The sequence below is a fragment of the Erinaceus europaeus genome, chromosome 2, assembly GCF_950295315.1.
Source record: "Erinaceus europaeus chromosome 2, mEriEur2.1, whole genome shotgun sequence".
Taxonomy (NCBI): domain Eukaryota; kingdom Metazoa; phylum Chordata; class Mammalia; order Eulipotyphla; family Erinaceidae; genus Erinaceus; species Erinaceus europaeus.
Genome location: NC_080163.1, coordinates 111939016 through 111953177, shown reverse-complemented (window position 1 = coordinate 111953177; position 14162 = coordinate 111939016). Strand labels below are relative to the sequence as shown.

Here is a 14162-nt window from a genome sequence, read left to right as displayed (position 1 = left end):
GCAACAAGCGTTAGGCATTTATTGCATGATTTCATAACTAAAAAAATTAAAATACTTAAAGAGTGATAACATGCTTCCCCCAAAAAAAGCTGAGGGAAAGAGGGGATACCCATCTCCATTTCTTTTAGAAGCAGCAACAAGGTCAGGACTGAAGTGTGTCAGGAAATCTGTGTTTTGTCCCTTGACATAACTGTTTCACAATTCTACTATATTTCTATGCCCTTGGATAGCTCCCTGGTGATTGCTCTCATAGCTCCCCTGGTCTGATGGAGAAAGGCCAAACTCCATGTAGGGCAAAAGTGATACTGCCAACAACCTGTAAATAAAAACTCTCTCCAACTGTGAACCTTCTGATGTTATGATCAAAGAGCTATGCAATTTAAACTCCACCTAGAATTTTTGTTTCTAACAGTTGTATTTTGAATGAGGCAGTTACAAAACACAGAGGTTCTGAAATCAGAACTTTTGGATTTACATTCTGGATCTGCTAAATTTCATAGCCAGCCTTAGGTAAGGCATTTGAATCTATGCCTGTTTCCTCATCTGTACAAAATGTGACAACAATACATATCACATGTTTCATGTGTTGATACTACAGTAATATTTTAAAAATCAATTATGAAAATATTTTATAGCTAGTTCTAGTAAATTATTCCGAAAAGGTATGTTATTACAATCAGTTAAAAATAACCCTGTGTGGGGAGTTAGGCGGTAGCTCGGTGGGTTAAGTGCATGTGGCGCGAAGTGCAAGGATGGGCATAAGGATCCTGGTTCAAGCCCCTGGCTCCTCACCTGCAGGGGAGTCGCTTCACAAGTGGTGAAGCAGGTCTTCAAGTGTCTATCTATCTTTCTCTCCCCCTCTCTGTCTTCCCTCTTCTCTCTCCATTTCTCTCTGTCCTATCCAACAAGATGATATCAATAACAACAATAATAATGATAAACAACAAGGGCAACAAAAAGGAAAATAAAAATAATAACCCTGTGTTAGGGGCTAGGGACAGTGTACCTGGTAGAGCACACAGGTTACCAAGTTTAAGAACCTTAGTTCTAGTCCCTGGTCCCCACCTGCAAAAAGAGGTTGAGGAGCTTCACAAATGGTGGAATAGTACTGAACAGCCTATTCCCTTCTATTTCTGTATCAGAAAAAAAAAAAGGGGGATCACTGAAGTGGTACACCCAAAAATAGTAAAATAAAAATAACAATGTGTTATTTCTTAAGCTTGTTTCAGATGCTTTCATTCTATTAGGACCAGGTGAAAAATATATACTCTAATCTATAACAAAACTTCCAGAAAGTCTAACTCTTAAATGGCGGCAACTGATGACCTCTAAAACACTAAGCACCTGGCTCAGTATCAGTACAGACTGGCTGTGCATGGAAATGGTCCACTGGTAGATTCCCATCTAAGTTGCTAAACAGTTCTAGAATTCTGGAACCTGGTCCAAGAGCACATATACCTTAGGCTTAAAATGGGGCTGAGGAGATACTGTAATGGTCATGTAAAAAAGACTTTAATGTCTGAGGCAGCCAAGGTCCCCAGTTCAGTCCCTAGCACCACCATAAGCTACAGCCGAGTAGTAAGTACTCTTAAAAAATTCCCGCAACGATTGCCACCTCAACATGCTTCACTTCAGACTGTGTCCAGAGACTTCACGTGTGGAATAACAACCCTTCAGCTTCATCACTCGGGTGAGACCTTTCCTTTCATAGTATACTCTAATTTCATCTCAGGTGGTTCACTTTCTAACAAAGTCCCAAAACCTAGATATACACCAGTTTCTGTGAGAGAGAGCATATGTTCACACGTATCCATAAACTACTGCAAAATATATACCGGAAAGCAGAAGTACACCAGAGTTTGCAGTGAGTACCCCCCTAACACTTCCTCTCCACTATTCCAAGCTCTGGGGCCATGATTGCTCAACAGTTTGTTTGGCTTTGTATGTTAACTCTCTTTTCAGTCACCAGGTTCCAGATGTCATCAGGATGCCGGCCAGGCTTCCCTGGACTGAAGATCCCAGCAATGTGTCCTGGAGCTCCGCTTCCCCAGAGACTCACCCTACTAGGGAAAGAGAGAGGCAGACTGGGAGTATGGACCGACCAGTCAACGCCCATGTTCAGCGGGGAAGCAATTACAGAAGCCAGACCTTCTACCTTCTGCAACCCACAATGACCCTGGGTCCATGCTCCCAGAGTGACAGAGAATGGGAAAGCTATCAGGGGAGGGGGTGGGATATGGAGATTGGGTGGTGGGAATTGTGTGGAGTTGTACCCCTCCTACCCTATGGTTTTGTTAATTAATCCTTTCTTAAATAAAAAAGAAAAAAAAAATTCCAAAATGCAGGGGTCAGGCGGTGGCGCAAAGCTCAGGGACCGGCATAAGGATCCCGGTTCGAGCCCCCGGCTCCCCACCTGCAGGGGAGTCGCTTCACAGGCGGTGATGCAGGTCTGCAGGTGTCTATCTTTCTCTCCCCCGTCTTCCCCTCCTCTCTCCATTTCTCTCTGTCCTATCCAACAATGAACAACATCAACAATGGCAATAATAATAACCACAACGACACTACAACAACAAGGGCAACAAAAAGGGGGGAAAATGGCCTCCAGGAGCGGTGGATTCATGGTACAGGCACCAAGCCCAGCAATAACCCTGGAGGGAAAAAAAAAATTGCAAAATGCTCCATTAAGTTAGGAAAATGTTAAATACTTGCTTTATTCTCTTGCCTTAACACATCTTTGGAGAACTAAAAAGTGAATGTAAAGTTCTTACTGCCTGGGCAGAGATTACTGATCCTCAGCTCTCTGGGGTCTGGAGAGGGAATTCACACTCATGTTAAGGCACTACAGCCTGAGGGCCAAGCTTCAGCCACAAGCTCACCAGCAGTTGCCCTCTCCCACTTCTCAAGACTGGGGCAGGGCTGTTTTGTGGTCTGTCCTAAAGGAGATGGGCTCATGAAAGCAGACCATGCAGAGTAGGTTGAGGGAAATCAGGAGCAAGGAAATCCAAATACAGGCACCTTCCCATGGCCTCAGGGCACCTTTAGTGATTTCAGGATATAAAGCTCAGAATGGGGCATTTCCCCCACCTTAGAACAGAACAATATGAATGAGGTTAGCTCTTGGACCTGGACCAAAATTGACTCTAGATACCAATCCCAGCACCACATGAAAAAAAAAAAAACAACAGGAAAGACAAAACCAAATGGGTCATCATAAATGGTAGAGCATGCTCTGATCTCTCTCACATAGAATAAAAAAAAAATTAACTGTATCTGGGTTCAAGGAGATGCTAAGATAAACAGGCATCCCATATAACATTGCATAAGATTAAGATGTTAGAATTTCCATAACCCAAACCATAGACTGAAAGGCTTTCCAAAGATCTTAAAATAATGCTTTCTCACAAAACACAGTTTCAAAGACTTCCCAGTCATGAAGACACAAAAGGTTGACAGCAGCAACCCTTTCATTCTACCTGAGACAAGTCTGTTTTCAGGAGGGGAGTGTCTGTCTGCACTCCAAACCCCACTACCCAATACAGGGAAAGATAGACTTCATGTTCACATTTGACAAATTATAGCATGAAGCATTGCTTTTCTCTTGGTATGCTTTATTTAAAATTGCATATATGTATATGTATATGCACCAGGGTTATTGCTGGTACCAACACTATAAATCCACCATTCCTGGTAGTCATTTTCCTCCCTAATTTGACAGGACAGAGAAATTGAGAGGGGTGGGGAAGATAAAGAGAAAGACAGACACCTGCAAACTTGTTTCACCATCCGTGAGGCAGCCCCCTTGCAGGTGGGGAGCAGGGGCTTGAACCTAGGTCTTCGTGCATGGTAACGTGCACTCAACCTGGTGTATCACCACCCAGACAGATCCCAGTATGCTTTATTTACAATCAATTTAAGTTTTACAAATATATTGGAATACTGTTTTGAAATTACTAACAATATCCCTGCCCCAAGTGATTTTAGCATTCATACATTTTCATACATTTCATTTCTACTTAGTGGCTAGGGCTGCCTTTTTTTTTTTTTTTTCTTTTAATTGGCACTGGGGCTTCACTGCTCCAAGCCAACTTTTTTAGAGACAGAAACATCACAGTGCCAAAGTTTCCATCAATGCAGCAGGCTAGAACCTGGATGCATGTTAGAAAGCAAGTATACCCCACCTGCAGGGGAGTTGCTGCACAAGCAGTGAAGCTGATCTGCAGGTGTTTATCTTTCTCTCTCCCTCTCCTCTTGATTTCTCTCTGTCCTATCCAGAAACAAACAAAGAATTAAAAAATTGGCACAGGAGCAGTGGATTCACAGTGCAAGCACTGAACCTGGAGGTGCAAAAAAAAAAAACAAGTATAGCATTCAAATAAGCTTTCTTGATGGTCCAGTGCTTTAGTCTTTAAAATACCTAAAACACTTAACCCATAATCAGAATTTATGAATGTATTCAAGACAAAAGGAGTTTGGGGAGGCAGTTTCTTTTTTCAGAGATCTAGATAATTGCTTTTTAAGTAAGAACATACTTCAATTATAAATGGGATCATCATTAGTTTGTAGAACTTCACCTCCTTTACAGTTTCAAAGGCTCATTAATGAATGGACAGGAGTTTCCAAGTGAGAAAACTTATTTTCTGGTTATGAGCATATGGTGACAGCCAATACACCTTCCTAAATGAGGAATCTTAATTCCTTACTTAATTATCCTTCAGACTTTCAGGTCCTCCTTTTCCTGATCTGCATTTGCATTTTGGGCTGACCCAGAAGATACAATTTTAGTAATGTGAAAGAGTACTTAATCTGAAGGAGTTCATTCTTTTGTAATGGGTGACTCCTTCCCTCCCTTTCAGAACAATAATTTGTTTCAATAGCAAGAACATACAATAACTATTTCCCCCCCCCATAAATTCTGGCAGCTGGACAAAAAGGGGTTTCTTTACACTGCTAGGTAAAATGAGAATCCTAATGACTTTTATTTGTAAAACCCACAAGAATTGTTTATCTTTGTGATAAGACATGCCAATTCCAAAAAAGTAGGGCCCAGTCACATACATAACATAAACTGGAGTCTTTGAAAATTAAGATTTTACAGGTCTGAAAAGGATGACAGAGGACCCCGTGGGAAATGTTATGCATGTACAAACTACTGTATTTACTGTCGAATGTAAAACATTAATTCCCCAGTAAAGAAAAAAAAAAGATTTTAATGACAACCCATTGTACTTGGACAAGAGAGACTAAAGAGCTAATATGCACAGGAATATCTAGTAAAGTGCCATGACCTGATCTTCCTATGTACAAACAAGACTAGTCCTCACAGCTTTAACTTTATAGCACAGAAAGTGCCAGGATCACATAACTGAAAGCAGTAGAGGAATTTCCTGCTTATCAGTCTTCTCTTGCACTGGCTAAGAGCCTATGCCAAACCCCACAACTTCTATTTATTTATTTATTTTCCCTTTTGTTGCCCTTGCTTTTTATTGTTGTAGTTAATAATGTTATTAATGTCATTGTGGTTAGATAGGACAGAGAAATGGAGAGAGATGGGGAAGACAGAAGAAGAGAAAGATAGATACCTGCTGACCTGCTTCACCACCTGTGAAGCAATTCCCCTGCAGGTGGGGAGCTGGGGGCTCGAACCAGGATCCTTACGCTGGTTCTTGTGCTTTGTGCCACGTGCACATAACCCACTGCGCTATCTACCACCCAACTCCCTACAACTTCTATCCACTAAGAGCAATGAACCCTGCTGGCAGGTTTGGAGGACCCAAGACACCAGTTACATACTTTTGTTCATCACATAGGGAAAGGTTTGTGCACTAGCCTGAGAATCTTTAACCAACCTGAAATCGGATTGCCTTCCCTCACATAAAACAATGATGGACTGCCAAACTACACCCTACCATCAATTGTAGCCAACACCATTCTAAGAATTTAACTACATCAAGTATCATCTTTCCAATACCATTAGAGAGGTATATTATTCCTATTTTATAGATTTTAGAAAGTCTTTGCCTCAGGTTTTTGTTAATCTACGAAACAGGGATGGTAATAACATACTACATAGTGGTGGGTAACATAAGAGGTTCCAAACCAGCAATCTGGCATTAGAGTCTGGTTCCCTGAGTTCTGAACTATCACTTTAGACTAAGCTGCCTACAGACATCAACCACATCCCTGTCAATGATAAGGCACCATAAACAGGAGTGAGGTATAATTCCGCACCGTTGGGAAGTCCTCCAGAACTTGTCGATCCTTTTCCTTGCTCTCCAGGTACCGCCACTCTGGTTCATAAAGGTAAGAATGGAAGCTGTGCAAGAGAGGGATCTTTTTATCCACACTAATGGTCATGTCATCTTCCACTGTGTCCAGAGCTCGGAGAACCAGATAAAATATACACACTGCATGCCTGTTTAAAAAAAAGAATCATTATAGCAGTGGAACAAATATTCAGTGACTTTTTTTTTTTAAGCTAATATCTCATTTACGCTGAAAAATTTTCTAATTCCTCCTACACTTTTTTTAAAAATATTTTTAAAATTTTATTTTATTCCTTTTTGTTGCCCTTGTTGCCTCCTACACTTTTAAGTCTACATGAACTATAAAAGGATAGCTAGGGACTGGGTGGTAATTCACCTGGTAGAGCACATGTTACCTATCACAAAAAAACCTGAGCTCAAGCCCCTAGTCCTCATCTTCAAGGAAGAACAGTGCTACAGATGTCATTCTCTTTCTCTATTTCTTTCATTATCCAAAAAAGGAAAACAAACCAACCAACCACAAACTGTGGAGCCAAGTAGACACGGAGCCTAAGCAATAATCTTGGTGGCAAAAAAAAGTAACAAAAGCCTTTTGTACTTATGACATACTATTTCTTTCTTTTTTTTTTTTTTGGTTTTCCCTTTATTTATTTATTCCCTTTTCCTTGTTGTTTTATTGTTGTAGTTATTATTGATGTTGTCATTGTTGGATAGGACAGAGAGAAATGGAGAGAGGAAGGGAAGACAGAGAGGGGGAAAGACAGACACCTGCAGACCTGCTCCACCGCTTGTGAAGCGACTCCCCTGCAGGTGGGGAGCGGGGTCCTTATGCCAGTCCTTGTGCTTTGCGCCACCTGTGCTTAACCACCGCCTGACTCCCTGGATTTCCTTTCTTAAATGGCAATGCAATTGTATATTCCTTTAAAGAAAAAAGTGAGTAAGAAAAAAGCAGGGCTGGTAAGACAAGTAAGTCCTAGATAGTGCACCAGTTTTGCATATACATGATTTGGGTTCTAGTTTGGCTCCCGTTGCACTTGAGTAGCTTTCGTGCTTTGGTGGTGTCTTTCCTTCTCTTTCTTTCTTTTAAAAAATTTTTTTTATTATGTTTATCTTATTTACTGGATAGAGACAGCCAGAAATCGAGAGGGAAGGGGGTAATAGATAAGGAGAGACAGAAAGTTACCTGCAACACTGCTTCACCTCTTGCAAAGCATTCCCCCTGCTGGTGGGGGTTGGGGGCTTGAACTTGGGTCCTTGTGCACTGTAATTATGTGCACTCAACCAGGTGCACCACCACCCGGCTCCTCTTTCCTTCTCTTTCTAGAGCCCCCCCCCCAAAAAAAAAGTTGGCCAGGGCTAGGGAGATAGCATACTGGTTATTCAAAAAGACTTTCACACCTCTGAGGTTCCAGGTTCACTGCTCTATATCACCAGAGGAACATTCTGGTAAATTGGCCAGAGCTGTGAAATTCCTGCCACTGAAAACAAAACAAAACAAAGTCACAAAAGCAACATAAACCTAGCAGCTGGATGTCATTACTACCAGAATGAGTTTCACTGAATAACAAAATGGCTGTTCAAAGACCTACACAACCCAGATGTTTATACTGAACCAGTATTTTGCAGGAAAAAAAAAATTCTAAAGAATCAATGCTATCATACAGAAAGTTAACAGATCTTAAGTTAAACTCAGAATCTGGTTTAACCGCCAGAACTAAAATTTGTAAACACTCCACCCCCTCCTTGAAAAACTCAGGCCTGCACGGGACTCTTGAGGTGGCAAGCAGGGTCTGGAAGCCGGTTCCTTCATTCAAGTGAAGCTTATCAAAGTCTCGGGCGAGGTGACAGCCCCCAACTCACCGAATATCCCCGTCCAGAGCTTCAATGACAGCTGAGAAGCTGCGGCTGGTCTGATTCAGGTACTGGTAGCAGGTTTTCAGACTGCTGCTAAGCTCGGCCTGTGGGCAGAGAAGACCCGGAGGAGTGGAACATGTGGAGCAGCAGCCCTGAGCTGGGGGTGGCCAAGCCTGCTGCCCTACAACCTGTCGCAGACACCGTCTCCCCCCTGTCAGTCCTTGCCCTGGGAGCAGAGGGGCTCCACGTGAGGGAGTGGCTGGGCACCGGGGTGCCGTGGCAGGGCTCCGCACAAAAGTCCGCTGGAACAGGGACATGGCCTTGGGGCTGCCAGCGGCCACTGCCATGGCACTGGCGGAGATACGCAAATGTTCTCTCCATAGACCATGCAGAGAAAACAAGCAGCCACTGCGGGCAGGCCTGGGCCCTCCCTTCTCCTAGCAGCCTCTGCGCCCAGAGCCCAGGGGTCATCAACCCGCCCCTAAAGGTCCGGGCCCCGCCCCACCCATCAGAGAGTTACGCCCCAACCCCGCCCTAGCCCCGCCCCAGCCCCTCCCCGTTCCGTGTCCCGCAGAGAAGCTATCCCCAGCTCAAACTCATCTGCTCTCCAGAACTTATTCCCGCAGCGTCCTGCTTGAACGCAAGTTCTGCTGGGCGAGTTCAGCCTCCAGCGTCTCTCTCGGACCCAAGACTCATCTCCACAGTCCCATGGCCCAGTCCGTCCCCCCCCCTCGGAAGCCCTGTAGACCCTCATCCCTGATGGCTCCTCTCAGTGACTGCCTACCACCCACTTCGGTGCCTTTTTTTTTTTTTTTTTTGGTCAAGGTCTCTAGTCCCCCAGCTTTTCTGATCAAAAAATAAAATAACACAACAACAACTTGAACAACTGTCCAGCTCTGATCTGGTAAACCTCTACAATTTTCTGTAGGGCTACTTAAGAACCCTGATAAAATCTCGCACCTGTTTGTTATGTTTATGTTTCCTGGTGATTTTGTTTTACAACAGTTTTTGGTCCATAGAAAATTGAAAGTGGGGGCTGGGTGGTGGCGCACCTGGTGAACACACTTTACAATGCGCAAGAACCCGGGTCTCAGGTCTGCAGGCAGCTCACTTTCTCCTTCTCTATCTCCTCCTATCCTCTCAATTTCTAACGGTCGCTATCCAATATATAAAAATAATTTTAAAAAAGAAAGATAAAGAAAGTTCCATATAGTTAGTCCCTACTCCCAGCAGTCTCCACAACTCTTTTCCTTGTTTAATTTTATTTATTATTGGAAATATATAGAGAGAAACTTAGAGGGTAGGAGGAGATAGATAGGGAGAGGGGCAGAGGCACACTCGAAGGCACACACTTCACCACTTTCCCGCTGCAGGTGGGGACCAGGGATTTGAACCCCAAGTCCTTGAGCATTGTACTGAGTGAACTAGATGCACTACCACCTGCCCCCCCCCCCCATTTTAAACATTTATTTATTAGGGGTCTGGCAGCGGTATGGTTGAGTGCACAAGGACCCTGGTTCAAACCTCAGGCCATTATCACTAGCAGGGGACAAAACTTCCGGAGTGGTAAAGCAGTCCAGCAGCTAGCTGTCTTTCTTTTTCCCTCTCTACCTCCCACTTCTCTTTTCATTTCACTCTAGCTAATAAAATATGTAAGAATTATTTGTAAGAGAGGGAGAGAGAATGAGAGCATCTATCTGGTGCATGATACTGAGGACCTAATGCTTGAGCTCAAGACTTTAGGCCCTGTGCCACCACAACATACGCACAACAGAATGGCTAAAAAAGAAAAAGAGGGAGCCGGGCGGTAGCGCAGCGGGTTAAGCGCAAGGACCAGCATGAGGATCCCGGTTCAAGCCCCTGGCTCCCCACCTGCAGGGGAGTCGCTTCACAGGCTGTGAAGCAGGTCTGCAGGTGTCTGTCTCTCCTCCTCTCTGTCTTCCCCTCCTCTCTCCATTTCTCTCTGTCCTATCCAACAACGACGACATCAACTACAACAACAATAAAAAGACAACAAGGGCAACAAAAGGGAAGATAAATAAATAAAAATTACCAAAAAAAAATAAAAAATAAAAAAAAAGAAAAAGTAAAGAAAGAAAGAAAGAAAGAAAGAAGAAAGATGATGCACCAAATTCTTCCCTCTCAAATCGTAGAGACAAAACTTCACAGAAAAAGCAAAGAAGCATAATGACAGCAAGAACTCTGCACACACAGTGTTATCAAGTCTCATGGTTTCATCTAGATACCACTAAGGGTTTGAGAATAACTAGTTTGGAAGAACAACAATCATAAATAACACCACTTCTCTCAGAAGCTAGTACTTATCTACCACCAATTTGTTTCAGCATCTCACCTGAAACAACTGTCTTCTCCACCCACAGAAAATAATCTGGCAAGTGGAAACATTCAGTACACTATAGAAAATACCATTCCACATAAACTTTCCCACCACTCGATTATCATGAGTGAAGGGAAGGCTAAAGCTATATAGGTGTCTGTCCCCTGGGCCTCCCGTTATTTTTCTTGCCACCTGAGTGCACTGCTCCAGGAATTTGAAAGAAGAAAAGCAAGGAGGAGAGACATTTGGAGGGCAGGCAGTGATTGAAAGGACGGAGACTAAATACCCTGGGCCCCAACCTCAGACTAAAAGACACTTCTCAGCAGTGTTGGTGTCAAGATTGACCAAGTGACCCACAAAAGTGGGTAGCATTTCTTTCCATCAGGAGCTAGTCTTTCTCCACTTCCTTGATTAATACAAGTTCCTCTTAAGATGTAACAACCAGTAGTCTGGGCGGTAGAGCAGCAGGTTAAGTGCAGGTGGCGCAAAACGCAAGGACTGGCGGGAAGGATTCCAGTTTGAGCCCCCGGCTCCCCACCTGCAGGAGTCCCTTCACAGGTGGTGAAGCAGGTCTGGAGGTGTCTTTCTCTGCCCCCTCTGTCTTCCCCTCCTCTCTCCATTTCTCTCTGTCCTATCCAACAATGATGACATCAATAACAACTACAACAATAAAACAACAAGGGCAACAAAAGGGAATAAATAAATATTAAAAAAAGATGTAACACAGCAAAAGAAACCACTACCCAAACCAAGAGACCCCTCACAGAATGGGAGATCTTTACATGCCATACATCAGATAAGAGTTTAATAACCAACATATAACCCCATCCAAATATGAGGGGAGGACTTGGACAGAATATTCACCACAGAAGAGATCCAAAAGGCTGAGAAACACATGAAAAAATGCTCCAAGTCTCTGTCAGAAAAATGCAAATCAAGACAACAATGAGATATCACTTCACTCCTGTGAGAATGTCATACATCAGAAAAGGTAACAACAGCAAATGCTGGAGAGGGTGTGGGGTCAAAGGAACCCTCCTGCACTGCTGGTGGGAATGTCAATTGGTCCAACCTCTGTGGAGAACAGTCTGGAGACCTCTCACAAGGCTAGAAATGGACCTACCCTATGACCCTGCAATTCCCCTCCTGGGGATATATCCTAAGGAACCCAACACATCCATCCAAAAAGATCTGTGTACACATATGTTCTTGGCAGCACAATTTGTAATAGCCAAAACCTGGAAGCAACCCAGGTGTCCAACAACAGATGAGTGGCTGAGCAAGTTGTGGTATATATATACACAATGGAATACTACTCAGCTGTAAAAAATGGTGACTTCACCATTTTCAGCTGATCTTGGATGGACCTTGAAAAAATCATGTTGAGTGAAATAAGTCAGAAACAGAAGGATGAATACGGGATGATCTCACTCTCAGGCTGAAGTTGAAAAACAAGATTAGAAAAGAAAACACAAGTCGAACCTGAAATGGAATTGGAGTATTACACCAAAGTAAAAGACTCTGGGGTGGGTGGGTGGGGAGAATACAGGTCCATGAAAAATGATGAATGATATAGTGGGGGTTGTATTGTTAAATGGGAATCTGGGGAATGTTATGCATGTACAAACTATTGTATTTACTGTTGAATGTAAAACATTAATTCCCCAATAAAGAAATAAATTATTTAAAAAAAAAAAAAAAAGAAAACACAAGTAGAACCTGAAATGGAATTGGCATATTGCACCAAAGTAAAAGACTCTGGGGTGGGTGGGGAGAATACAGGTCCATGAAAGATGATGAATGACATAGTGGGGGTTGTATTGTTAAATGGGAATCTGGGGAATGTTATGCATGTACAAACTATTGTATTTACTGTTGAATGTAAAGCATTAATTCCCCAATAAAGAAATAAATTATAAAAAAAAAAGATGTAACAACAAGATGAATACAAATTATTGACAACTGACAAGATCCAAACATAACACAAATATCACCTTACAGAGCCCTTTAACAATGGTATTACAGCTCTATACATCTGAAATCTTCATGGAGAGATGAAGAAATCAGAATTTTGAGGGGTTTAGGAACAGGCAACATAATGCCTACTGGTGCCAGCCATCAGGGAGTGGCATCCCATAACTGATTATTAACATTTCCTGAGCACAACATTTGAATATTGCTTTGATTCAGGGCAGGTTCTGTTCACATATGACCTACCACCCAGATTCATGACCTAACTATTTGTTTGCAAGCCATTCTGGAATGGGAAAGTTGTGATTATAAAGAATTGTGATCCTAGGGGCCAAGTGGTGGTGCACCTGGTTAAGTGTACACATTACAGTGCACAAGGACTCAGGTTCAAGCCCCTAGTCCCCACCTGCAGGGGAAAGCTTCCTGATCAGTGAGGCAGGTGTCTCTCTGTCTCTCCCCCTCTCTATCTCAATTTCTTTCTGTCTCAATCCAATAATACATAAAATATTTTTAAAAAGAAAAAGACCATCATTTGAGTGTTAAGTTGCCAAAAGTTATTCATCAAATAATCTAGATTTAGACAGAAGGTATTAGTCTAAAGAACAGGATTTAGATTTGCTAGATACCAAGCCTGCATGATTATAAATACCTGTGACATAACATGCAGGTGTCAACAAGTCCCATAAGACTGACTGACTGGTATGTTCCTTTAAGCCAACCTAAAATTTAGCTCACTAAACCCTGAAATATCTAGCCTAATCTCTCTATGACAGAAATAACCAGTCCTAAGGGCTGAAAGACAGCTCACTTGACAGAGCATATACTTTATTATACACAAGGACTTGGGTCTGTCTAAGCCCCCTGGTTATCACATGGGAAATCTAGTGGTATAAGTACTTATCAAAATGTACCATGCAGGCCCAGATCAGAATTCCCACAGCCCTTAGACTGTGAGCTAAATCACAGCTGTTAAGTCACTACAATTTCTTTTTCCATTTGTGCTAAAATATACAATGTACTCACTCTGTCATGTGGTCATTTCTTAAAATATGGCATTCAGTTCTGGGGTGCTCTGATACTCCTCAGAAATTGTTATATGAGCTAATAAACTTTTAAGAGTTTAGAGCAACGTCTAGTAAACAATACATATTCACAGAAAATGCTCTTAATATTACTCTAGTTCATAATATATCTCCTCCCATTAACTAGTATCAGTATTCCATAATATATCTCCTCCCGTTACCTAGTATCAGTATTCCAAAAATATTGCTTTGGAGCAAGGGAGACAGCCCAATTTTAGAGCACAAGACTTACATGCATAAAACGGCCAGAATTGAGCAGTGCTCTTCTGTCTAATTAAAATAAATCTAGAGGGAGTCAGGCGGTAGCACAGTGGGTTAAGCACAAGTGGCGAAAAGCGCAAGGACCAGCGGAAGGATCCCGGTTTGAGCCCCCGGCTACCCACCTGCAGGGGAGTCACTTCACAAATGGTGAAGCAGGTCTGCAGGTGTCTATCTTTCTCTCCTTCTCTCTGTCTTATCCAACAACAACGACATAAATAACAATAATAACTACAACAAAAATAAGGGCAACAAAAGGAAATAAATGCTTTGAAAAAATAATCTTTAAAATAAACAAATAAATAAATCTAGAAAGAAAAATAGCACTAGTAGAAAAAATTTTAATATAAATATTTTTAAATAACTAATGGGAAAGATGTTCTATTTCAGGGCTTA

The 14162-nt window shown here is 42.4% G+C and overlaps 1 protein-coding gene across 2 annotated transcripts in view; it reads right to left on the bottom strand.

The window, feature by feature from the left end:
* Window positions 1-14162, bottom strand: part of FDFT1 (farnesyl-diphosphate farnesyltransferase 1) — a 45384-nt gene that overhangs the window by 23712 nt on the left and 7510 nt on the right. Inside the window, exons 2-3 of one of the 2 annotated variants that reach the window (XM_007517225.3) lie at window positions 8124-8221; window positions 6229-6412 (exon numbers count right to left, since the gene is read on the bottom strand). In XM_007517225.3, the coding sequence (XP_007517287.1) occupies window positions 6229-6412; window positions 8124-8221 (282 nt within the window). Of the gene's footprint in view, window positions 1-6228; window positions 6413-8123; window positions 8593-14162 lie in introns of those variants that run through there. The other variant, XM_016185620.2, reaches the window with a different exon arrangement.